The sequence below is a fragment of the Neovison vison genome, chromosome 12, assembly GCF_020171115.1.
Source record: "Neovison vison isolate M4711 chromosome 12, ASM_NN_V1, whole genome shotgun sequence".
NCBI classification, from domain to species: domain Eukaryota; kingdom Metazoa; phylum Chordata; class Mammalia; order Carnivora; family Mustelidae; genus Neogale; species Neogale vison.
The window spans coordinates 57,066,216-57,092,351 of record NC_058102.1 but is presented as its reverse complement, the minus strand read 5'-3'; the positions used below and the strand labels follow the sequence as shown (position 1 = coordinate 57,092,351).

The window sequence follows — 26,136 nt, the reverse complement described above, 5'->3', positions numbered from 1 at the left end:
CCCATCCTGAGGGGTATGATTAGTCACAAGCGAAACATCTGAGAAACCCCTAAGTACATACATACGTTGACAGCATCAAGAATGGAAGTGAGGATGTGCTATCCCTTCACCTTGAAAAAAATCAAGGAGGCAAAAGATCATCCAGCCACAAAATCCAAAGCCAGGGCTTTCAGTTACTTACTTACTAAGGGGCACCTGTCTTCACGAAGGATTTCAGCATGGGATTGCTTTAAATATCAAGTCTCCGGGGCATTTTACAGTGGAAAGAACTTTGATTTATGAACAACTTTGGAGTTACACATCTGCTCCATGAAGTCAGGTCCCCATGCACAGATGTGTGTGCACAGTTAGATACGAAGCTTGACGTGTGTAGTCACTGATTTACTTGTCAGAGCAGATGCTCTCAAGATCACAGATCGCATTGTAAGACCTGCGCTAATGGTGCGGTGAAACTGTGCACGCAGATGTTTGTTTCCGTGGTGGAGGGGCATATAGGCAGACCCAGACATCAGGAGAGATTTTGCCATTGCCAGACATGGAAAGCAGCGAGGCCACAACAAGTCTGGGCAGAAGCCTTGGCACTGTGGATGTCAAGGTTGGGTGGAGGAAGGTCAGAGACAGTCTGCCTTTCTGCCCTCCGATGCCGTGGCCAAGCCAGGGGTCTATGACTTCCTCTCTGGATGTCCTGACATTCTCATACACAGGACCTGTCATGATCGGAAACCCAGCTGGGATGCATTGGCCTTGGAGTGGGGTCAAGGTTGTCCTGGAAACATTTGGTTCTAAGTGCTAGAAGCTAAAGAAAAATTAAGGATAAAGGACATTCCAAGCCATCCGGCATCCGTGTGAATAAAGTTGTAGCAGGTCCATGATGAAGGTAGAACATTCCACACAATTCTTGTTGAACTTTTTTGAAGTTGATCTCCTTTCTTGGCCGATACAAATAGAAATTTTAGGAACAACAGTAGTGAGGATGCGAGTGTGGCAGTAGTGGGGTTGCTGCCTTTGTCATTCAGTTTTTGTGTGGTCTTGAGGGTCTCGTCTACATTGGGGTAGGAAGCTACCTCCTCCAGGGAGGGGGGTGCTCCCAGATGAGAGGCACAGACTCTCAACTTAAAAATGCCTGCGTCTTAGTCGGAGGGTTTCCTGCTCTGAGCGGAAACTTACCAGCTGTATTTGTCTATGCAGAGCTGGTATCTCTGTTTAACTAGAGCCCGTGACTCTGTCGTAACTTCCTATCCTTGTCTTTTCGCCATGACAGAGCCAGGTGGCCCATCTTTTACCATCGGCAAAGCTATTTGGTTACTCTGGGGTCTGGTGTTTAACAACTCCGTACCCGTGCAGAACCCAAAGGGGACCACCTCCAAGATCATGGTGTCGGTGTGGGCCTTCTTTGCTGTCATCTTCCTGGCCAGCTACACTGCCAACTTAGCTGCCTTCATGATCCAGGAGGAGTATGTGGACCAGGTTTCTGGCCTGAGTGACAAAAAGGTAAGAGGACCGTTTGAAACCTCCCATCGTTCCCCCAGTCCCATTCTGAGCCATACTCGAAGTTCTCATGTACCTGTTAATTTTCTCCATCTTTAGAACTGGCAGTTCTTTCTTGTGTCTCCTTAAATTGGGACCTGGGAGCAAACATCAGTTTCCCTACTGAAATAATAGTGCTTCACATTCGCTTTCTGATTTGTGAAAGGTTGGCCCCAGTATGCCCCGGGCTGCAAATAAGGGGCTTGGTGTGCTAGCAGTTTCCTGAGAATGGGGTACCTCCTGCTGAATGTGCTTGGGTGGCCTGTCAGCACAGGGCTGCCCATTTGGGGTGTTATTAGGGGACCGCCCTCTGCACCCACACTGAGGGCTCTGGCCCATTGTGGCCTTCATTTTCCTCCCAGTGGTATTTGACTGTGGGCTCTCTGTTTGTTCATCGGCATGCTTGTGTGTTCCTAGGGCTGAGAAGGAGAGTAGTTCACAGTGTTCCCAAAGAAAACTGACTGCTATTTAACTTGATGATTTCCCTGTATGGTGCTGATGAATAGGTAGCCCCCATACCAACTGCAGACCTCCCTGGTGAGCTGTGCAGTTGTGAGACGAAGGAAAGTGTCCACTGGTTTGCATATTTCTGGACAAGAATGTGCCAAACCTGTCCTAAATACCATACTCTCTGGGTCTGCTGGAAGCATCATGGTTCTGTGGGCGATCTGTCTCCTGAAACCGTGATGGTCCAAGAGGAGTGAGAGGAACTGCCTCCATGGGGTGTCCAGTCGAACTCATGGATGCCCCACATCATTCTGGAAACTTCCACTCAACAAATTTCCTACCCTTTGTTTCCTTCAGATTTAGAAAATGTGATTTCCCATCCCTGTCCCCAGGTTGAAGCTATGAGGTATGGACAGGTGTGGCTTTAGAACACATAGGTCAGATAGTTAATGATTTCTAAGGAGGGGTAGGTCTCCCCCCAAATAAATCTTTAAACCCTTAACAAATGGTTTGAGAAGAGTAAGAAGGAAGAGCTAATCTTTTTGAGGGCCCACGTTCTGATTTCTCCATGTAGCCATCTCTACTCACCAGGAACACTCAACAGCATGTGAGGAAGGTAAACAAGCCTCTAAGGGAATGGAAAAAAAAACCCAAAACTATGTGTACATATTTGGATCATTCACTGTGTTTACCCTTTCATGTTACCTCTCTCTTCAGTTCATCTTCCTTTATTTTCTTCTTCTTTTTTCTTTTAAATAATACCTCCCTTTTTATTTCCTTCTCCCTTATTTTTAGGTTTTTATTTACTTCTCTCTTCTAACGCATGATTTATTATTCATATATTCCTGCATTTATTACTTAATTCATTTTAAACATTTCCTTTGTTCCTTCATCAACATCTTTTATCATTATGATGCTGGCTCAGAAAAGTTGAATGAGATACCTCCCTTCACCTCCTCTTAACACCAATTTTTGTGCCTGTTTGTCTAGCCTGGGCAGTAGTGGGGTTAAGAACAACTACCTCCTCAGGGCTCTACACTTGAATGTGGCATTGGTGAGGTGAGCTGTGACTATCCTAAAACAGGGATGTGGCAGTAGATGATGTCCTCACACGTGGATTTGTCAGAGGTATGGGAGACCATGTCCTGATGTCAGGCTCTGCAGAAGTGTGGTGGATCATATCCCCAGATGCAATATGGCAGGACTATATTGCTGTGCCTCCATAATATGGCAGATGTACCGTGGAACACGGTCCTTCTTGGAGCTCTGGGCTACTAAGTGAGGGATCCACCATATTTATCATTTTGTTTTCTTCAGATATCTCTGAGGGTTACTTAGGACACTGTATTTATCTCCCCTATACATTCATGAGCCACCGGTTGACAACTCTACAATCTTCTATTTGAGATAAGCCTAAGTAAGATGCAAGGAGATTGTTTTCCCTTTTGTGGTTTCAAAAGGATATATTGTTCAAGGTAGCTTACACAGAGAGGTTGTGCACCTGTCTGTCCTTCACACCACGTTGGTTATGTTCTGAAAAGTTAGCTCCCATCCGTTCTTTGCTTAGAGAACTTCAGCGGCTCCATTGCATAGAGAATAAAGACTTTTTCCTGATGTGCCTCTGAGGGCCTTCACGTGTGATTCCCACTGAGTGTGGTTGGCCAGGGCTTACGCTTTTGCTGCCTACATCCCAGGCTTCTTGACTTCTCGTCCTTCCGGGCCATGCCTCTTTGTCTGTGATCTGCCTGGGATGTTCTTCTCCTGACTTCTTCACTCACCAAACTCCTGTGGAACTCTCAAGGCTCAGAGTAGAGGTCACTTCATTTGTGGAGCCTTCCTTGGCTCATCTGGACAGTGAGTCATCCTCTCCTATGACCCGGCAGTCTTTCATCCCTTCATTAATAACACCTGTCTTCCACATTATTCTGTCATAATCTGGACACCTGGACCTGACTGGATCTCCCCTGTCTGACCATGAGCTCCACTGGATCATGATCATAATCTGGTTATCCTGTTTGTTTTTTTAAAAGTCTGTGGGGAGGGGGCTCCTGGGTGGCTCAGATGGTTAAGCGTTTGTCTTCAGCTTAGGTCCTAATCCCAGTGTCCTGGGATCAAGCCCCATATCGGGCTCCCAGCTCAGCAGGGAGCCTGCTTCTCCCTCTGCCTCTGCCTCTCTCCCCTGCTCATGCTCTCTTTCTGTCTATCTCCCTCTCAAATGAATAAATAAAATATATTTTTAAAAAAAGCCTGTGGGGTGAGGGCTAGGCATTAGAGCCTATAGCCTATTATAGGCAAAGAAAGCAACAGGAGAGCAAGAACCCTTTAACAGCTGCCTAATTTGAAAATACTTGAAAATGGTTATCAGATACATTTTAGAACTTTACAGATGACAAAATCGTAAAGTGTAAGCATCCTACCAGACAGTGTCAACATAATTTACATAATTATAGCAAACATTTAAGTAACTAATGACATATAACGCACATCAGTGTCAGGAATGCTAATACAAATCAGAAAGAGCGTTTTCTGAAAGTGCACTTAAAATGTCAAAATCAATACTAGTTTCCCTTCGCAACACCTTAAGAAAACAAAGTCTTGGGCTGATTCTGCATGACAGCAAGTGTATTCTGTGAATTTAGAAAAAGAAAAGGTAAAGAATGAAGTCGTCAAGACAGGAACATTGAGAATAGAAATGAGGTGATTTTGAAGACTCTTTTTTTCAATGGAATTGTATTTTCATCAAGGAAAGTAACATTTAAAATGGAAAAGAGTTCTTAAACTTGTTTTGACTATCACGGATGGCTTATCTTCCATACAACTGAGATCGAGTGGTAGATATCTTGAAGTGATGATGGGAAGGTATTTATAGCCATTAAATTTATATATCTTTAGGAAATTGTCTTCAACTTGATGGCAGAAAAGTGTTTTCCAGATCTCATTTGTGAAGGTACAGAATCAGAACGTTCAGAGTTAAATTTCCGTGAAAACCTATTTTGGGGCTCCCTTTTACTGGACGGCTTCCATCTTGCAGTAGCACATTACATCAGTGACTTGGGAATTATTCCACTACATGCTATAACTAAATATGGGTACACGTTCTAACATTTAGCAGCCCTACTGTACAGTCCATCCGTTCGCCCAGTGGGAACAGAGTGTAAGGAAGCTGGTGACATCTTTCTGCTCCTAACAGAGAGTGCCCCATGCTCATGTTCCTGTGTCTCCCCTACCCAGACGGATTTCTCAGTTTGTAGTCTGCCAACCATAGAAAGGAGGGGAAGGAGCTTGGCCACCTGGTGAAGGAAGGTCCAGCCATATTTGCTGGGCCCTACTATGTATGTCATGCACATTACATCTATTTTATATGTGTCCTCTGCTTATAGGTATGACTATTCTTATTTTACAAATGAAGACCCCGAGAGTCTGGGAAGTTTCCGGACTTCCCTAAAGTCCCACATTCTCAAGTGACAGAGCTAAAGGTTTGTGTCCCTGTGTGTTTGGCTCTTAGACCACTTCATCAGGACATCTCCCTTGTAACTCATCCCAGACAAAGTTATGATGTCAGGAAGGATTGGTATCGACACCCCTCCTCCCACTTTTCAGGGAGTTTTTGAATCTCTCATTTAATGATTTCTCTGTCAGTTTCACTTAACCCTGAGGTCGCCATACACTACCCCTACCAGGACTACCATTGCTATGGATAAAGATAATAACAATCCTGACTATTAATAATATAACTTCAACAATGACAGCTCTGCTCACGTTTTTTCAGTCTGTACAAGCCAGGCATAAGGCCAGCTGAATTACACAGACAATCTTATGTAATGGTGCTATGAATGTTTCATTTGTTGATGAGGAAACTGAGCCTGGGAAGGGTTAAGTCATTTTCCTTCTGATGTGCTTGCTGCCTCCAGCCCCTAAGCCCTGTGCCATCCTGTTCAGATAGCAGGGCTTGGTTTTCATTCATCTTCTTTCTTCCTATCCTCCCATCTACCTTGTCAAAGCATAGCAAGTTAGATCCTTTTCCTCTCCCAAAAAGCAGGTATCTGATGAACTGATAGTATTTTAACATTTTCTTTTTCTTTAAAAAAAAAAAAAGATTTTATTTATTTGAGAGAGAGCACGAGCAGGGTAAAGGGGCAGAGGAAGAAGCAGACTCCCTGCTGAGCAAGGACACCCCCCCTCCCCCGCCGGTGCAGGGCTTGATCTTGGGACTCTGGGATCAGAACCTGAGCAGAAGGCAGATGCCTAATCGACTGAGTCCCCCAGGCGTCCCTCATTTGCACTTTCTTTAAGAAGTTTTTCAGAGGCATTCCTTTAAAAAGAGAAGGGCGGTGATTTCTAGTACTTGTACAGGCTGATGGTCCACACATTGACTTTAACCTGAGCCTGTTGTGACCCTGAGCTTTAAGCCACTGTTGGATGATGGTGGGAGAGGGGCGGCAGCAGGGGAGAGAAGGAGAGGTTCTGGAGTCATGGGGTAAAGGAAGCAGAGGCTGATGTCTGACCATTGGGCTCCCCAGGTGTTTGGCATCCTCTTGCTTCACACATCCCTATCCCTGTGTCCTACACACCCACAGTGTATTTTGTGGTTTTTTTTTTTTCTCAAGGAACCGTAGGAATTTTTATTAACTTTAAACGTCTGAACGGTACCTGTCTAATTAATGAGGGCAACCCCCTTTGCCTGTACATTGAAGGTACTATTAGGACAGCATTCTAACAGCTAATGAGGACTCATGGCTTTTCTAGATATTGATTATTCTATGTGAAGTCCCATAGCATCTCAAAGTCCCCTTATATGCATCCTTCTGGAATAGAGACCTTGTAGGACTTTTAAATTAACATGCGAACAAGTCCGTATGCATTCTGGAAGAGAACCAGCCTGGTGAGAAGCCTATACACACCATAGTACACTGATATGTAATGAATGGATGGCATATGAGCATGGGAGGAAATGGGTCCTGTTCTTTCCCTCGTACAGAGGTGTCTTCCTTGCCCTATTCATTTTAGGCAGAAAGCCAGTGAGAGACAGCTGACCTCAAACTTGATCTGCCACGCCTTGGTCCTGGCGCAGAACTTCTTGGTCAGATCATGGAATACTGAGCCAAAAATAGCTTACTAGGGAAAGTGGCAGGCATGACTAATGAGCCAGGGAACTAGAAATGGGCGCCTGGACTGGACCTTCAGGTAGCTGAGCAAACTAGGGTGTGATTTCTTACGTGGGAGTCCTGTGGAGCTGTCAAGCAACGAGTCTTCTTGTAGCAGCTGGTGGAGAGCAATTCTGGAGGAAGTGATAAGAAAAGAAAACTCCCCCAAGCCTGGGAGGATGCAGGGCACAGGGAACACGTGCGGAGGGGAAGGGACACCTGCACCTTATGTCTGTCAGTTACCAGAACCAATCTGACATTGCACGTGGGCCACTACCTCAAGCACGGAGTCCTCCCTCATTCCTTGCAGGCTGGCCTACATCCAGGTGCCCCCAGAGCAATGACTAGAGCTTGCCCAGCCCAGTGGCATTGTTCAGGGTCAACTCTCACCACTTTGTTAGTGTTATTTGAGAATGGGACTACTTTTGCCCACTTCTGATTCCTGAGTTCATTTTTGACTAGCCTGGACACCTTGACTGAGGCATCTAGTAGGGCTTTGCAGTGGTCATCCTCCCAGTCCCAGGATGCAGATATCTTGGCACTGGCTACTGGGCTCCCAAGGGGGGCGGGGCAGAGTCTCCTTCCTCTCCTTTCTGTGTACCCATGTGCAGCATCAGGCTTCACTGTGTCGCTCCCTCCTTGAGTGACCCTTCCTGACATTCCATGGCTCCCTACACAGGTTTCCTCACCCCTGACCTCTTCTGTACTGTTGGGGTTTATCATAGGTTGAATGGAGCTCCCCCCCCCAAAAAAAAAGATACGTTCATGTCCTAACCCCTGGATCCTGTGAGTGTTACCTTTATTTGGAAAAAAAAGGTCTTTGCAGATGTGATTAAGTTAAGGATCTCAAGATAAGGTCATCCTGGACTACCCAGGTTGATGCTATATCCAATGACAAGTGTCCTTATAAGAGAAAGGCAGAGATTTGACTCAGAAAAGATCAGGAGAATGCAGAAGCAGAGATTAGAATTGTTGCAGCCACAAGAACCATCTGGAAGCTGGAAGAGGCAAGGAACAGACTGTCTTCTAGAGCCTCTGGAGGGAACACAGCACTGGCACTTGGATTTCGGACCTCTGGCCTCCAGAACTGTGTGAAAATAACTTAGGGTTGTTTGAAGCCACCATGTCCTTGGTAGTTGGCTATGGCAGCCCCCAGAAACAGATATGGGCCTTTGCAACTCTCCTCTGACCTGCTCTCTGAGTTCCCCGCAGATGTTAGACTTCGGGGTTTCTCCTACTCATCTCACCCCCATCCTTCCAAAGTGGCTGTTTCTTACAGCAGGATCCAGTCCAGCCCCTCTTCTCACGAATCTCCTTCACTTCGAAGAATTGATCGCCATTACACTGAAGATTTGCAGACGTGTTTTCCACACCACAGAAGTCTTCTGCACGCTGCTGAATTTTTAGGGAAATAGTAAAAAACCCAAGTGTCCTTGAAGGCTCCCGTTCGCGCTGCGCTTGGGGCCGACACGTGTGCACTTCCCACGCAACCTTCTCCTAGACCTTTTCGTAGTAATGTCATTGTCAAAAGGGATTGAGGACAGGTTTTTGTGCACTCCATCATTTCCACGACTCTTTTCTGTGGACAGTATTATTAAGTATTATTATTACTTAATTACAGTATTATTAAGTATTATTAATACTTAATACTTATTAAGTATTATTAAGGCACCCCTCTCATATTCCAGATTGTGTTGCATTGTTCAAATCCCAGACCTGGAAGGGACTTTATGTGCTCCTAAGGCACTGGGGACATTTTTCTCAATAAAGGTGAACAGATGTCCTCTCTTTGTGTGGATGAACCCATCTTCCTTGTTAGATTATTTGTGACACAGGAGTGCATGCTCATATATGTACATGTGTGTTCATATGTGTATATGTATACACACATGTATGTGCACGCTCATGCATGTACATGTGTGTATACATACACATACGTGCACACATGTGTATACATACACATAAGTACACACACAGTTGTCCTTTAAATAGCGTGGGGGTAGGGGTGCCAGTCCCCTGCACAGCAAAAAAATCTGAGTAAGTTTTGACTCCCCAGAAACTGAACTGCTAATAACCTACTGTTGACTGGAAGCCTTACTGATTACATAAATAGTCAATTAATACATATTTTGTATATTTATAGGTATTATTAACTGCATTCTTATAATAAAGCTAGAGGAAAAAATTAAGAAAATCATAAGGAAGGTGGGAGCACCTGGGTGGCTCAGTGGGCTGAACTTCTGACCCTTGACTTTGGCTTAGGTCATGACCTCAGGGTCCCGGGATCAAGCTTCACATCAGACTCCAAGCTCAGCGGGAAGTGTGCTTGAGAATTTCTCTTCCTCCCCCTGTGCCCCTGCCCCCTCCACTCAAGCTCGCTCACTCTTTCTCAATCTCTCTCTCTCAAAAAAAAAAAAAAAAAAAAATGGGGAAAGAAAAAAAATCATAAGGAACAGAAAATGCATTTATAATACTATACTGGATCCAAAAAATCCTCATTTAAGTGGGCCTGGGCAGTTCAAACCTGTATTGTTCAAAGGTCAACTGTATATCCATCCTCCAAGAATACATACAAACAACAAGATAATGATCTGGATAGCTAGGAACTTGACACAGAGCTACGTTAGGAACACAGTTTCACCTGTGCACAGAACATAAGCTTTACAATATGGATCTGAGAAGGTTGTCCTTCTTATATGGAGAAAGAAGAAAGTTTCGTCTCATTCTGTTGATATTAGAACCATCATTCTGTGAAATGAATCAAAACAAGAGAAAATGAAATGAAGGCAGGGAGGAAGAAAGAAGGAAAGAAATAGAAATAAAGGCAGAAGGGAAGGAAGAAAAGAAAAGAAAAAAATCAGAACTAATCTTTGGCTCTGTATAACTTTTCTTAGAAAGGTGTCCCTAGGTATCATATAAGAGGAATAGAAGCCTTCCTGGAGCCATAACAGTTTTTAAAAAGGCAATTAAACACAATAGCATGAGTATGAATTCATAATTTCCCCACCTCCATTGAATAGAAGTGGGCCCCACCCAAAAGCCAGCAATAAGCAATAAATGATTTCAGTTAAAAGAAATCAGAGCATACAGTGTGGCATGCATCCTTAAGTTTTAGGTGCTCTGGGAGTGGGAGAAGCTTGAGCATGTCTTTGAGCTGTTCAGATCGTACATTTATCTGCCTGGCTTCCGTCTCGGGCTTCTCTCTGTCAGGCTGTCTCAGGCTGGGGAGAGCTGGAGGCTCTGGGACCCCCAGGGATGATGGCCTCTACTTCCAGCTGAGTCTCTGGTCCTAAGAAAAGACAACTATTCCCTTTAGCTGGCTATGGAAGGCAGGTGCCTCATTCTGAAATTGACTTACATCAAAGGAAAACAAGAGAGGTCCTCAACATCTTTTTTTTCTCTCATTAAAAACAAAAACTAGAAATAAGTATTTGAGTATAAGGGGGCTAAACTTTTTTATGCTCGTTAAATCTTAGCTTGTGGGTTGAGGATTTATTAAGAATTAGTGTTTCGTGCTGGGCAACTAAGTTCAAGTCCTTGGAGACAAATTAACATAGCTGTGAAAACTTAGATGTGGCCAAAGGCATCAGGCCTAAAATGAATTCCGTTTTAGAGATGCCACAGTTGTATCCACGGTGAACACTGTGGCCTATGCAGGCTCTGGGCTCTATGGGTGTTTTAACCTTTTGCCCTTCCAGTGCCCGCCTCCTTGTCCTAATGACGGCAAGAGTGGATGAGGGGCCCAGTGGACTGTGTGAGGCCTGTTCTGTTTTTGGAAGCTTTCTGCACAGCAGGGTACATGCTCAAGCCAGCGGGGGCCTGAGGGCGCCAGAGGCTGCTGAAGTCCAACCATGTGGTTCACAGTTCGACTCTGGGTTTTTCCTTTCCAGCATGGCTCTCGGGGAGCCATGGGGAGACCACCCACGGCCTGTATCTCCTCTGGTATTTCACCCAGTCTTGTCTGGGGGGCTTTGATTCAGAGTATCAAGGGTGTTACCTCTGCCAATATGATCCTGAGAGCTGCCCTAGTGGAGAGAAGAAAATAAGGCGGCAGGAAGCTCCCTCAGGGTGCACACAGCTTGGACTTTGGGGGAGAGAGTCAGGCGGGGGAAGAGCGGAGTCTTGGGTCCTCACTTTAACAATGAGATGGTCAGTCCATTCGACTAGATCTTTCTATTGTGGAGATGCAGGAGAAGCGGCTGCCTGGGAAGAGGTGGCAGAAAGCAGAGTATAAATATCAGAGTCACTTGGGGGAACCTTTTCAGATAAATGGGCCTCTCTCCATGCAGGTGGAAGTTAAAGTACAAGTTTGTAAGCACCCACCTAACAGGATCTGCCAGGAGGCGGCCGGGAAAACACGAGTACGAGAAGGGTCATGAGAGCAAACTGCTTTGGGGGAAGTTATTAGGGCTCTGGCGTCCCACTCCCCTCAAACCTGCTGGAGGAGCTTTGCAGAGGTTGTTGGGAGAGCTTGGCGTTCACCCTCTGCAGTTAGAATGGAGAAGGGCTGTCGCTGGCCTGAGAGGACAGGGTGACAGGTCTAGGTTCCAGCCAGTCACCTGCTGTGTGGGCCTTGGTTCCTCTAGTCAGATCAGGCCAGGAGGGCAGGAGGGAGTCAGGCTGGGCCAGGACTACAGGTGGGTATTTTTAGAGATCCCCCTGCTCAGGTTGAGGCAGCCGAAACAGAAATACGCAGGAAGGGCATCATTGGACAGAGAAGACGGAAGGACCCATGTAAACAACCAGGTGCCTTCTGGGAGTGGCAGACCAGTGTTCTCCCTTTGAGAGAGTCTCTGAAGTACCCATGAACTTGTCTGATGTGGGGAAGAGTCTTCTTTGAACACTGCCTTTCTTCTCAGCCCAGAATGGGGGGTAAACAGCTCGAATACAGGATCTGTAATGGCTGCCTTCGCTTGGGCTTTTGTCTTGGCCAGCTCGTAGTCACTGGGATTCCTGGGGCCAAATCTGCCCGATCCTCTCTGCCCTTCTTACTGAACATGTGATGAACTATGTAATGGGCAGGTGCTAGATGTCTGCTGTTAGACTTCCCATCTGTGGCTACTCTTAGTCCTCATAGCCACCCTTGAAGGTAAAGATTAGTGACACCATTTTCCAGATGAGGAGGAGAGTTCTGTAAGGGTCAAGCAGATTCCCCGAAGTCACATAACTAGCAAGGGAGGGTGTCAGGATTTGATCTGGGGAGAGCTGCCCCGGAACCTGCAGCTGCCCCATTTTACCACCCCGACATAGCCGTGTGTCCTCTCCGTGCGCTCCTAGAAGTGTTGGCCTGAGGCGTCAGAATCCAGTCAAGCCCCCTCTCATGGGGATCCTGCCTGGCCTGCCTCCTCAGCTTCTCCAGGTGGGGGGGTGATGGTGGACCCCCACAGAGAGCGGATAGACCACTCTCTCCCCAGCCGTTAGTGCGCAGGAACTTAGAAGAGACTCTGTCCGCTCGAATCTGGGCTCTGTTGTCGTTGTTTCTGAATTCATAGTCCCTTGCACGTCTAAAAGCCTCTGACTTAATGAGGGTTGACTGGATGAATGAATTAGACGCAGAATGTCACTGGGGGCTGAGTTTTCTCTCTCCTGGGAAGGAACCCATGTACTTACTTAATCCAGCTAGAAAGGAAAAGATCCCACTCTCACGAACCTTCCTCTGAGAGGAAAGGGCAGGAAGGCAGGGAAGAAAGAATTGGAGAGGAGGGAAACGTACCCCATGGCATCCCTTCGTCTTCATCACTGTATTGGCTATTTCTGAAGTCCCCATCGCAAGGAGACCATGAGTAGCTCAAGTCTGTAAACCGCCTTGGTATTAAAACTGTTAAATGCTTAGTTCCTGAAAGCTTGCTCCCACGCCTCTCAGCTTATCGCTAGCACCGCAGTCTGATCCGAGCGAGGTGCACGCCTGTTCCGTTGCTTGCAAGAACTGATTGCCAACAGACCCCGAGACAGCTGGGACTCAGCCTTTTTTGGACTGAGTACAAAAGAGATGTGGAGCTGGGTGTCATCCTGGTACTAAAGAAAGAGTGCTGGGATGTCTAATGATGTCTCCTAGTGGCCTCAACGACAAATTGAACAAGATGGCTAACAGCATTGCGTTATGAAGGATGCTGCAGCCGCGGCCCCTCCCGAGCATGGGAACCTTGGGGGGAAGGAGCCTTTTTTTTTTTGCTCCCATGGGAAAAAAAATGCATTTGAACACACGAGGTTACCACTCACAGGCCTGTATGTGACACACCCACCCCTCGCTGCAAACACACGCATGCACACACTCCCACAGAGGGCGCAGATGCAACTCTGACTTGGAGCACTGAGCAATTTTCTGCTTTTTCCTTTTCTCCTTATAAAAGCGCGTCAAATTAATTGCAGCCAATTATGTACAAATCCCTCTCTCTCTCTGCCAATCAGGGCTGCCTGAACGGGCAAGAGGCGCTCTCACCTGCTTCATTATGCAAATTGATATTCAAACGTGGAAGAACAATGCAGCCTTCAGCACAGCAGTGGTTCCAGGTTGCTAATGAGAAGAGGCTGCCATCAGAGGAGTTGTTCTCATCCTCTGATGCTGACAGGAGAAGGCTGGGAAAGCTTGTGGTGGAGATGGGGCCGAGTCAAAGTCAGCCCCAGCTTCCAGAGCGCCCACTCCCCCGCTGCAGCTCAGCCCCCCACGGGGAGGATCACTGCTAGGTCTGACACGGTTCGGGGTGGTTTGGAGTCCACGTAGTGTAGACAGGACACCTTGATTCCTTCATGGTCTGACAACCATAAATACATTTCCCAGGACACAGCGGGCGTCTGGAAGCATGAGGTCAGGTGTGGCCCTCAATGTCCCGGTGCTCAGAATGCCTGTGGTCAAGGTCAAGTGTGATCCACCACACCAATATGCAAAAACCGTCCATACCCACACACACAGGAAGAAATCAACAGACACTGAGATCTCACATGATGAGATTAATTTACTGGGAAAAGGGCTAGCTGTTCAGCCAGTCGTTCATTCCAGAGCTACTGAGTACAGCGAAAGAGATCTTTGATTCCCTGCTAACGGGGCAACGTCTGTAATAGCTGTCTCACCTGGTTGCCTTGCCTCTGCACTTCAGAATCCCTTGAATTGGAATGACAGTCTTGCCCCTCAACCCCAAGTCGTGGAAGAGAGACTTTTAACAAAATTATGTCATTGTCACTCTGGTCCTCTCTGCCAGGGCTGGGAGAGCCAAACACCACGTGCAGCAGGGCGGGGCACTCTGCTTGGCTGCTGTGGTCTCAGTGACGTGGGCTGGGGCTAGGAGGAGGTTGGTGCTGGGAAGCTGGGCGGCTTTCCAGCTCCCAGGAGGAGTCTTCCTAGGGCGACTTCAGTTTCCGGTTCCAAGGGCCGTGAAACCACACATTGTTCAGTACACCCATGTTCTAGGATGAGGCCCTCCAGGCTCCCAATGACCCAGACAAGTGGCCATTCTGCCACCAGTCCTCCCTCCTTTGGCGGTCCCAGCGCTGCAGGTGAGCTGCTGTGTACACAGAAACCCAACACGACATCCTTACAGCATCTAAGGACGTGTGATTCAGTGAAGGAGTCGGAATCCCTGAAAGAAAGATAGCTCCCAAGGCCGTCCACGAGCTGGGCCAGTTGGTCTGTGCAACCATTACTTTTTTCAAAATGGTTTCATGTGCTTATATTCCTAGTTTCCACATTTACAGCGAGAACAAAAGGGTTTTAAACTCTCTGCCTCTTAAAATGCAGATACCTTCGGGACATGGAGTGATGGTGTAATAATCACAGATCCGGGAGACTCTTTTTTAGATCGTCTTCCCCTTAACACCTGGATGTGATCTGTTTGGGCTGCAAAAAGCAAGGGTTTTAATTCTGTGGACATGGGTCAGGTAGGAGGATAGGGACTTCAGGTTTTGGATGGCCTGGAGGAGAGCTGAGGAAAGCACCAGGCCCAGGAATTTGGGTTTGAGCATACAAAGTAGAGTGCAAGAGCCAGCCCTGAGCCCCAAGCAAGGGAAGTAACTTCTTTCTTCAAATGCTTCCTCACCCGTCTCCTGCCCCCGCAGCATCCCCAGATCGGGTAGGCTAGACTTTGTCCTCCTACAATAGCCGGTGGCCATGTCTGTTACCGTCCACTGAAATAAGTGATCAGATGCCTCTTTCCTTCATGGCACTCTAGGAGCCTTGAAGCAACAGACACTACTTCCCATATCTCTCTTCAGCTCCCGGGATGGTGCCTGCTACATCTTAGAAGTGTGTTAAGTGAATGAATGTTCCCAGAACACAAGCTAGTAGCATGAACACTAAAAGTCTGTCCTCCTATGGATTAAGTGGTCATTCATGAGTTAACCATCTACAGTATTGTTTCTCTGGGGAAATCTATTTCTGTTTCTGAACAGCTGATTTATAAATGAACGGTGGGGACAACATGTTCACAGGTTGGAGCCAGCCTATTAAAAATTGCATTTCCGAAGCCAAAAACAAATTGACCTTTGCATGATGTGTTCCTTTGCAGTGTTAGCAGCCGTGGCCCTCCTCTGTGGTAGTCACTGTGTAAAGCCACTTCTGTAGCTCCAGCCTCAGAGAATGGACCAGTCCTTAATGACCATGAGTAGCGTTCCCCGGGCTAGAAGCTTTACATGCTCTGCCTTGTTTCCTTATCCTCCCAAACCTTTTAGGCGGATGCTGTCTCTGCTTTAGAGAAGAGAAAAGTAAAATTCAGCCTCTACAAAATGTGGGCTATGACTGGGACCCCAGACCCCTTCAGTGCTTCAGGTTCCCACTTATAAAATAGGGATAAAAATGTTGCCTACGTTAGAACTGTTATTCTAGTAACAACTTAGAACACCTGGAGAGTGCTCAGAACAGTGTCCCACACATACTAATTCCTCAATCAATGTTAGGACTCAAATCCTATGGCCGACCCTGGGTTCGGGCCTAAACCATCTCACAAAGCTCATGCTATTTCCAGTAGATGATTCAATATATGGCCTTGACAGTCACAGACCGTCTGCTGCTGATCCACTCTAGAGCCCACTGTGTGGCCCGCCTCGACCCTCCTGGCTCCCTGCACTTGCCTATTTCAGCGAGACTCAGAGCGGGGGTGTCAGTGAGGGGCTGATAATGTCAGGGCTGGACAGGCTGCAATAGCTGTTTCTTCCCTGGACAGGCAGAGCAGAATGGACAGGTCACTCCTCTGGGCTTAGATTCCCAGAAAACAGCTCTGGATCCAGGGCTGCCTGGAAAAGGGCATGGGCCAGAGGGGCCTTGTACCTCTTCCAGCCAGCCTTCTAAGTCTTTCTTAGTATCCTTCTAGATGCAGAGTAAGAACTCAGTGCATGTTTCTGAACTCTGTCTGTCACCCATCACTGGGATAGAAAACAGTTACTTCCAGAAGAATCTCCTTTGACTACCGGGCCCCACCCCTAACTGTTTCTTACAGGAGTGGACAGATTATAAAACTGGGTTTCTCTTAAAGCCTTCTCTGCTCATGTGGTCTGTATTGGCAGAGAATCGCCTGTCCTTTCTGACTCTCAGGAGAAGCACACCCAACTGCTCCCGCCCCAGGCTCTCTTGGAGACTTAGGAAAGAGCCTCAGTATCTTTGGCAATTATTGGTGAAACCACAGGATTTGTAACATTCTTGACTTTATTATCATTACCCATGTTGATTAGATTATTTGGTAATGAAAATTATGTTCTTATTGCTATAAATATCACTATGCTGTCATAATTTGTCCACTAATGAAGGAAATACTGATGCACCCTGATGACCCTTTTGCCATTTGGAAAATTCCCAGAATTATAGATTCGGTGCGGGTTTGGGAGAGCCAAGGTCCAACGGTTTCAGTCCCTAAAGCTCCTCTTCTAGGTTCCCAACCCTTTTGTCCCCCAAACTCCTTTGGGTCTCTACCAGCCAATTCACACTTAACACGTGCTGCCTTGGTGCCCCTGACCCTGCATACGTGTACAACGCAACCAGAACGCCAGTGTTCTCTAACTAGTGTCTTTGCTTTCCAGTTTCACCGCCTGACCTTTATTTATTCAAGAGACAGACCCTACATGTCTTACTGGAATAGGGTAAATAAAGGCAGGTCTGAACAGCTCTGTGCAGACCTGCTCCCGCTAATCTTTTTGTCAGCCCTGAGCTCAGAGTCCAATCACACAGTCGATCTCGGGAGTCCTAGAAGCTGCCGTGTTGCTCAGGACTAATGCCTAGAGGCCCTGGAAAAAGAAAGACCAATAGTTGTGCTTCTGCATCTCAGAGAGTCTCTCCAAAATCCCTCTGCCCCTTGGTAAGCCCCTTGTTCAACCAGGATTCTGCCTCCTACCAGAATCCTGACTTTCCACAGTTCTTTGGATTGACAAAGGCCTGTTTGTACCATCTGGCTTTTTATTTCAGTTTTTCTATTCCCTGCACTTAGCATAATACCTAGTACATGATAGCAATTAATTCAGCAAGTATTTATGGGAATGGCCATCTATGACTCTATGGGTAGGTTGCCAGATTTAGCAAATAAAAATGCAGGGCACCCAGTTAACTTTGAATCTCTGATAAGTGGCAAGGGTGGTTTTAGTATAAGTATGTCCCAAAATTTTGTGAAAACTCTACATGTGAGGTATTAGGAACATGTTGAGACTGCCCATGTGTCATAGTCCAATGAGCAAGGCAGACACTGAAATAGTTCTTAAAACAGAAGATGGTAAGTATAGCGGAATTTCCTCGGGTGCTCATTTTCAAGGTTAAATAAACCCAATCTTTTAGGCTTTTACCTTAAAATTTGTTCTCTTGCCCTTCACTCACTTTCTTAACCTTCTGAAATTTCTTTGTGAGTTACAGAAAAGAGCACACAATGACCGTAGAGCCCTCCCAGTGGTGTATCAGGGACCTGACGTTTTCCTTCCCACCTGCCACAATTCCTATTACTGGCTCCCTATTTAAATAGCAGCACCGAATTGTCGATTCATGCAGCTTGTGGTCCACTAGGGCTCCGCAATCTTTCTTCACCTCGCTTTTGACAAAGCCAGTTCCTGTCACTTCGCACTTGAGGGCACTCTGGTTTTACATTCTGTGAGAGTTACTTTGTATGTTTCCTAATTGAACTTCATCCTTTTAATATCCTCTTTCATCATGCCAGACTTACTATTTTGAGGTTTAATTCTGTTTCCCAAATGGCCAGCTATCCAATCCAATTGAGTGTCATAGCAGATTTAAAGAGCAAGTTTTCCATCTCATCACTGAACTTAACTAAAGAAAATGAGACCTTTCCTATTGAGTAAGTTACCCCACACTCCCAACTCAAGCTGATCACATCTCCCCTTTTACCAAGTATCCCACCCAAGTCCCAGGGTTCTCTTTTTTGATAAAACAAAACAAAACAAAAAAAACCCTATTTCTTTATAACTACTTTGGCATTGGCTAGAGACTTTCTCCCATTCTGTTAATTGACTCCTGATTTGGAATTTATAGAATAACTTTAAAGTAGGCTAGCTTCTCTATAAACCATTGACTAAAGGAACATGACACATGTCCTTGGAACCATTCAAAGGACTCAGTGGCCTGGTGTCTTAAATGAATCATTGTGGAGCTCAGTAAGGGAACACTGGAATAGATCCTACTGGGTAGCTGAGACAGTGTCTCCGTTAGTGCATATTTCCTTTGACGAGGTCCATTCAGGATTTAAAAAAATCTAAGTGTGGAATAGATTCATCTAGATTAGTTTCCCAAATAAGGTGTTGCAGTTCATAGGCAGGCTGTCCTGCTGGTAATCCTGTCTCTTCAACCCATTTGTTCATTCTACCAAAAGTCTCTTCACCCAGCCTGGAATAAAATTCACCTTGGGTTTTATTTTAAGTGGAAAAGTATATTTTAACATGTTTATCTGATGCCAGCTTGAAGTGTTCCTCTGAAGATGTGCATGGACCAAGCTGGGAAGACTAGTTTCAAAGAGGAAGGCACTTACAGGTAGTTTATTGTTGGAAGCAAGAGTTCTCAGGGAACAGTGACAATGTGTCCCTAAAAGGTAGTCTAAGCCCAAGATATCCTGTAGGTGGGCCATTAAATACGCATCTTATCTAAAATCTGGAAGAGGCTCTAAAACAAGATTATTTCTCTCTCAGGCTTTCTATCTTTTTTTTTTTACATTCATAGAATTATATGTTATATTGTGTAACATACTAATAACATTTATCATATTTGTCATATTTGTCTCTCCCTGCTATACTGTATCCTCCATGAGGACAACAATTTTTGTCTCTGTTCACCAATATATCCACCATAACTATGCAGAACCTTGCAAATAGAGGTGCTCAACTATTTGTTGAACAGATTAATCCTTTAGCCAATCAGTGCCTAAGATAGTTATCTAATTCATTGAGTGTTCGTGGTATAAGCCAATACTTTTCTTCCTTTCTTAGTCATTTGGATTTGAGAAACAGTGGAAGGTAGATTCGTAACTAATGGTTTGGGGGTAGGTAATGTAGATCAGAAATATTTGACATTTATAGTAGCAGATAGAATTTGCTCATCTTGTGGTTTCTACTATTAAATCATCCCAATTGAGGAAGCAGTATTGGAGAAGAGTAGTGAATGAAGGGTGTCTCCCACCCAACTGCCATTGTGGTTTGTCAGATCTTAAATTACAAAGTGATTTCAGGACTTACTTGGCTAGATACTTGATGTCTTCGAAGCCCTGATTACTCCCTTCCTCCTGCATGAGAGGACTTCAGTGGCCCGTCTGTGTTCGTGCCAGTTGTACACAGTTCTTTGAATGGTAAGACTCCGCCTTCTCAATCTGCGGGTCGTCCCCTGGTTGTTTCTGCTCTCCCATGACACCTCTAACAAGAAGTGGCCAACCCTGCCGTACTGCAGCGGAACCGCTCTCCGCTTTCATAGGGGAAGAGAGATAAATGATAACAGAACAAGCTTATATAAATAGGAATTATGAAAAGGAGAAACGGTGTCTAAGATTTTCCTGGAAGCAATGCATGTTAAACGTAACCTCTTAAGCCATCTATGATCTTCTGTGTCTAAATCCCTTCTACGCTATAGAAGCGTAGCTTCTATATCCCGGTACCGTGACATGGAGCTGGTGGCTATGAGCTCACAGAATATGCCTGCATGGAGAATAACCCCAAAGAGGAATGTGAATTAATGTCGTTCGGAATGATTTTCACCAAAAGGGTTGGAAGTAAAAGGACTGTTTGGCTTAACCCTCAGTCAGTTGGCAAAATTAAATTTCATTCCTCTACCCATATGGCTATTGATCTTTTACTTTTGTAGCCATCGCCTTAGAATACCTGTGTTACCGTTGTAATTGGAGGACCATTAAGGATGACTTAGGAACGTTGAACTCCCATTACCCCTTACAGGCTGGGGCCTGCCTTGGCTGTGGTGCAGGACGGGGCCCAGTGGGCTCTCAGTTCATGTGTGGTAAGGTGGTGGGGGCCGTGCATAGGGGACAGGAGCTGGGACTGGCTATTCGGTCTTGGGTAGTTCATAAAAAGCTATAAATATTCAAACTCTGTTGAGACATTTTACTAACTTCATCCCCTTTTTGGCCTGTAAGACACTTTAGAATTTACTAACAGAGTTTACTGTTATTTAGAAATTTGCAAGGGCTTCTTTGCTGCAAATGCCACCAGCAGATTATAATTTTATCAACAATATTGTCATCTCCTTTTAGTGCCACCAGACTTAGACCTGCATCATTCATGGTATAAACTTTACACTTGCAAGATAACTACCATCTCTCTCTTCAAATGAGATCAGGTTATCAAAGGATAAGTATGTACAGTGAGGAAATCACTCAGTAGGCATTTCCCAAACCGTGTTTCACAGCTTACTGAGTGTTCTAGGAAACACACTGGGTCTTCTTTAAAAAAAAAAAAAAAAAAAAAATCCATGGCAAAATTGGTTTGGGAAAATTCTGTGTCAGGGTTAAATAAGTTTCTTTACCAAAGAACTCATCAGAACCCTCCTCTGAGAGGGTCCACTGTGAAGCCCAGTAAGGCATGCAGTAGGCACTGTGGGGTCACTAAACCTCCCTCCCAGCCCTGACATTCTATAAGCCAGAGTGCCCCCAGCACAGGGCTGAATTTATTGACCAAGGCAAGAAGTTCTGCTGTGCTGTAAATGGGTCACAGTGTAACCGTGTGTGCTCCTGCTGGCATTTCCATTTCTCGGTGTGGAATTGACTGATCTGATTGATTTGCCAGGAAAGCAGAGGTGTGCCTGTCCCCCATGACGTGCCTCTCCCTGGATCCTCACTTGCCCTAGGCCCCGCCTGGCACGGTCCATTGGCAGTCCTATCCCCAACCCTGGCTTCATGTTAGGAACCTTGGGTTATCATGCTAACAATGGGAGCGCTCCAGAATTCATCAGGGTATCTTGCGTGTGGAAATTCTGATGGTAACCTTTAGTATTCTCCCCCAAACTTTGTAGGAGCTGTTAGGACTGCTCATGAGGCTCCCAAATCCCAGTTTCCATGGTGAATCCATCTGTACCCTTTCCTTAAATCTTTAAAGGCCACTTCTCTTTGCTAGCACCCACAGCTTTTTATAAAATATCTGCAGCATTCCATGCGCTCTCCCAGGCTGGTCTGAGAGGTGGACTGGATGACCAGAACACCCCTTTGTTAAGTGTCCACTATGGGCAGGTCAAGGGAGCACAGCCGAGGCCACCTGTCACACACAGGCTGACTTAGGAACCAAAATCAAATGCCATAGTCCTCACACTTCTGTTCCACTTCGTCTGCGTGTTACCATAATCATCTCCAATTCTGTCACATTTTTGGTGCCAAAGAAATACTCATATGCATTGTCAAGTCCTAAATTTGACAAGCTCTTGTGGGATCTCAGATCTGACATATTTTTTGAAGGGAAGATGGAGAAGGTGCCAGGAAAGATGTCCTCAGCTAGCACGAGGACGAATTAACTCCTTAGTCACCAGATAGGTGAGGACAGCACCAGCTCTCAGAAATCCCAATGTTCAACTTCAAGTTGGACGGGGATGCGTTCGCTAGGAAGGAGTATACTTTGAATGATTTTTTTTTTTCATCTATAACATGTGGTTCCACAGATCATTCATTCCTTTAGTCACTCATTCATTCATTCACATCAAGAGATTCTAAATACAAGGGATGGTTCGAGGCACTAGTGATACAGTAACAATCACCACAGACAAAATCCTCTCCCTCACATTGCTTGCATTCTGAAAGGAGGAAGAAGAAAATAAATATAAAGAACAGTTATTGACAATATCAGGTGTTCACCTGCTAACACAGAGCAGAGAAGGGAGATAGTGAGTGCCGTCAGGGGAGTTGAAATTCGAGATGGAGTGGCCGGAGAAGGGCTCGGTGAGAAGACCATCAAGTCTGATCTGAAGTCAGCGAAGGGGAGTGATGGATATCTGGGGCTTTCTGAGCGAAGAGAAGAGCATGCGAAGGCAGGAGCTTGCCTGGCACGTTCCTGGAAGTGCTAGGAGGCCAGTGTGGCTACTGAGGGACAGGGGAAGGAGGGAGGTGACAGATGAGGGGTGAGGTGATGCTGACCCTACGGCTTTCCCTCCTTCATCCTCCTGAGTATACAGACATGCATCCTGTCAGAGCTGCCATCTGATGGCTTTGTCATGTGTTCCTCCCATTATATTGCCCCCGAAAATCGTCCAGACCCTTAGTCATTTTCCAGTAAATATCCCTGCCCCATGCTCCGTGCTCTTCAAGCCGTGTTGCTGTGCCTCCATAATGTCACCTCTGCACCATGGTAAACACCTGGCGTCCTTCCGAGCCTGACCCTTCAGGGTGCTCTGTGGTGTAGCTTCTGGCTGTGTGCCAGCTCAGTGTTCCAACATTCCCATGTACAGACATCCTTTCCAACTTCAGGGAAGTCACAGCGCTTGGGTCCCTCCACACCTTGGCTCACACCACGCCTCTTGCCCTGAGTGCCCTCCCCACTCAGTAGAAGCCTTGGCCAGTCTGGAAGAGCTCCATCTCTCCCTCCTGTCACTGGCCTCCTAACCCACCCACACATGATGATCTCTTCTCCCTCCAAACTCGCAGAGCTGTGACTTGCCTCACATCTCATTTGGAACTTGGCACACTCACCTCATTGTTGGATTCCTCTACCCTGCACACATTAGCTGAACATCTGTTTTCTGTGCATAGAACTCTGGGAGGTGTTTTATGGTTCTTTGAGGATCCTGGGTTTGAATCCTTGCTCCGCTCGTTTCTAGCTGTGTAGCCTTATTCAAATTACTTACCTCTCTGGGCATCAGTTTCCTTGTCTGTTAAATGGGGATAACAATATACCTTGTAGGGTCGATGGAGAGATGAGTGAATGACTGTATGTCAGTTGTGCATACGTTGTCGTGGAAGGGTTAGCTGCTTCTCTCATTACACTACCATTTTAATTTCCAAATGTACAGAAACGAAGGGAATGTATCTGTGGCCTCATTTCATTTCGGATATTCATTTCAGAGCCCAGTGACTTATGCATGGGTTATAGCCATTAAATGTGTGTTGATGATGTTTTATGGTCAGACACTAGACTTTGCCAAACACATAAGACTTCAGAGTACAGGCATGACGTGGCAAAGCTAATATTGAAGTAAACTCATCTGCTCAGAACTCCTAGCTCCGGGCCAGACCTCAGATAGCTCACACAAACTCTAACGCTGTCATCTGATTTTATGATGTATTTTAGGAAATAACTTATTAAGGTTCATATATCTAAATTTTGTAAAATGCCAAAGAGGTACAAACTAATAACCAGATTCCAGGAATCTGAAGAGCTGGTGTGTTTTACGTTCTAGATGCAATTCTGGGGACACCGCAGGAAGGCAATGACTGCAGAAGCATTCTGTTCCCTCCCTTCCCCCGCCCTTCCTCCCACCTCAGCACCACACTGAGCCCAGAGAGGTGAGGGCCTCCTTCCCCAGCAGCACAGCATCCAGAGTTAGGAAGACATATTTACCAGGCTTCTCCCATCCAACTGTGAATTTCTTCATCTGCAAACTTCTGTGTGTTTGCTGCTATGGACAAGCAGTTCTAATATTAACAGAGCTAATATTAGTGATAAGAGGAAAAAGAACAGAAATGACTCTGGTCTTCAGGGCTCAGTATATGCTAACTCCTTTTCTGGCAGTCGCAGAATGGTATCGGGTTCTCTAGGGGCCCAGGAAGAGAAGTGAATTACTTTCAGCCCTTCTATTATATTCCTGTGTCTTCTAACTATGTTCTATAATGTTATCATTAATTGCAATTCAGTCACTTAGTCTGAATGAATTTGAACACTGTTCTCTCCAATGAATAATTTATGATGAAATGTAGAATAATTGTTTTTTCCTCCCACCTCCATCCCAGATTATAACTTTCATGAAAGTGTGGAATCTAGAATGTTCTAATCCATCACTGTATCCGCAGCAAGCTTGTTCCACAGGGAGGGTCCTGACCCCCGAGTTTTGAAATAGAGGCTTTGTAATGGGATGTTATGCCTTATTTCGCCGCTTAGAATATAGTTGAAATTCAGTTTCAAAATTAATGGCTTGTTTATTAAGTTGTTTATTAACTCAGTTAATAAGTGATGGAGCTCAGATTTGAACTTCAGTCTTTGGAGATTAAGATTCTCCCTCTTCCTCTGCCTTTCCCACTCCTCTCCCTCTCTAAAAAAATAAATGAAATAATTTTTTTTACTTTAAAAAAAAATAACACAAGAGAGAAAAGACACAAAAAGTGTTGCCCTTTGAGCAGGGGATGCACATGTGACCCAGCACTCCTGGGTGTTTACCTTAGAGAAATGAAAATTTATGTTCACCCAGAAACCTGCACATGAATGTTACAGCTGCTCTTTTTGTAATTACCCCAAACGGAGAGTAACCTAAATGTCCTTACATGGGTAAGTGGATAAACAAGCTGACACATCCATCCAATGCAGTTCCACTCAGCATAAAAAGGAATGACCTACAGATACACGCAACCGCATGGTTGCATCTCAAAGGCATTATTAGAAGGACAAAAACCCATCTCAGAAGGTTATGTCCTGTATGATTCCATTTAGATGACATCCTGGAAAAAATGCCATTTATGGAAATAGACAACAGATCGGTGGTCACCAGAGGTTAAAGCAGGGGGGAGGAGAGCATAAAGGAGCAGCAGGAGGGAATTTTGGCCGGGGTGGGGGGGGGCGTGGTGGTGGTGATGGAATTGTTTTGTGTCCTGATTGTGCTTGTGGTTGCAAGATTCTGTATGTGGTTACAATTCGTAGGACTAACGAGGGTGTAGTGTTTCACAGGTATGTGGCTCCAGTTGGGGGAGACAAACACCCTGGAGGTGGGTTGGGGTAACAGTTGCACAAAAGTATGAATGTGTTTCATGCCACCATCCTGGGCACTTACAGATACAATGAAAAGGGGCGCCTGGGGGGGCTCAGTCATTAGGTCATTTTGGCTAGGATTTTGGCTCAAGTCATGACCTCGTGAATGGTAAGATGGAGCCCAGTGTCGGGCTCCACGAGCAGCAGCATCTGCCTGAGATTCCCTCCCTCTCCCTCTGCCCCTCCCTCTGCTCACACTCTCTGTCCCTCTCTAAAAGAGATAAAATCTTTAACAAAATAAAATGAGACCAAATTTCAGACTAAATTTAATGTTATTAATACTTTTACCACAATTTTAAAATGAATGAATGAATAGAATAACAAATTTCACAAAAACAGTAAAAGTCAGTACTAAGAGAAGTGGTGAAACAGGGTAGGCATGGTAATGAGAATGATAATGGGGGGTGCTGGGTAGGTAAAAAAAAAAAGTGGTCCCTTCAGGATTCTGATGTTCTGCTGCAGCCTCGTAATTAGTAATATGGGCCAAACGCCACCCTGGTATCTGAAGTCTTCCCACCTTTTCCCACGGGTGCCTTGGAGGGCTGAGTGGCATTTGGACATTGATCCTTTTTGTGATTCAAATGGAAAAGCAGGCAGAATGGGATGAATATTTATGTGCAGGATTGTCAGGCTTTGAAGACAAAAGCCCCCAGATTCCATGTCCCAT

General features: G+C 45.6%; 1 protein-coding gene across 1 annotated transcript in view; it reads left to right on the top strand.

Annotated features, from left to right (window-relative positions):
• Positions 1 to 26,136, top strand: part of GRIN2B (glutamate ionotropic receptor NMDA type subunit 2B) — a 407,054-nt gene that overhangs the window by 363,536 nt on the left and 17,382 nt on the right. Inside the window, exon 10 of the mRNA XM_044227133.1 lies at positions 1,262 to 1,491. Within this exon, the coding sequence (XP_044083068.1) occupies positions 1,262 to 1,491 (230 nt within the window). The remainder of the gene's footprint in view (positions 1 to 1,261; positions 1,492 to 26,136) is intronic.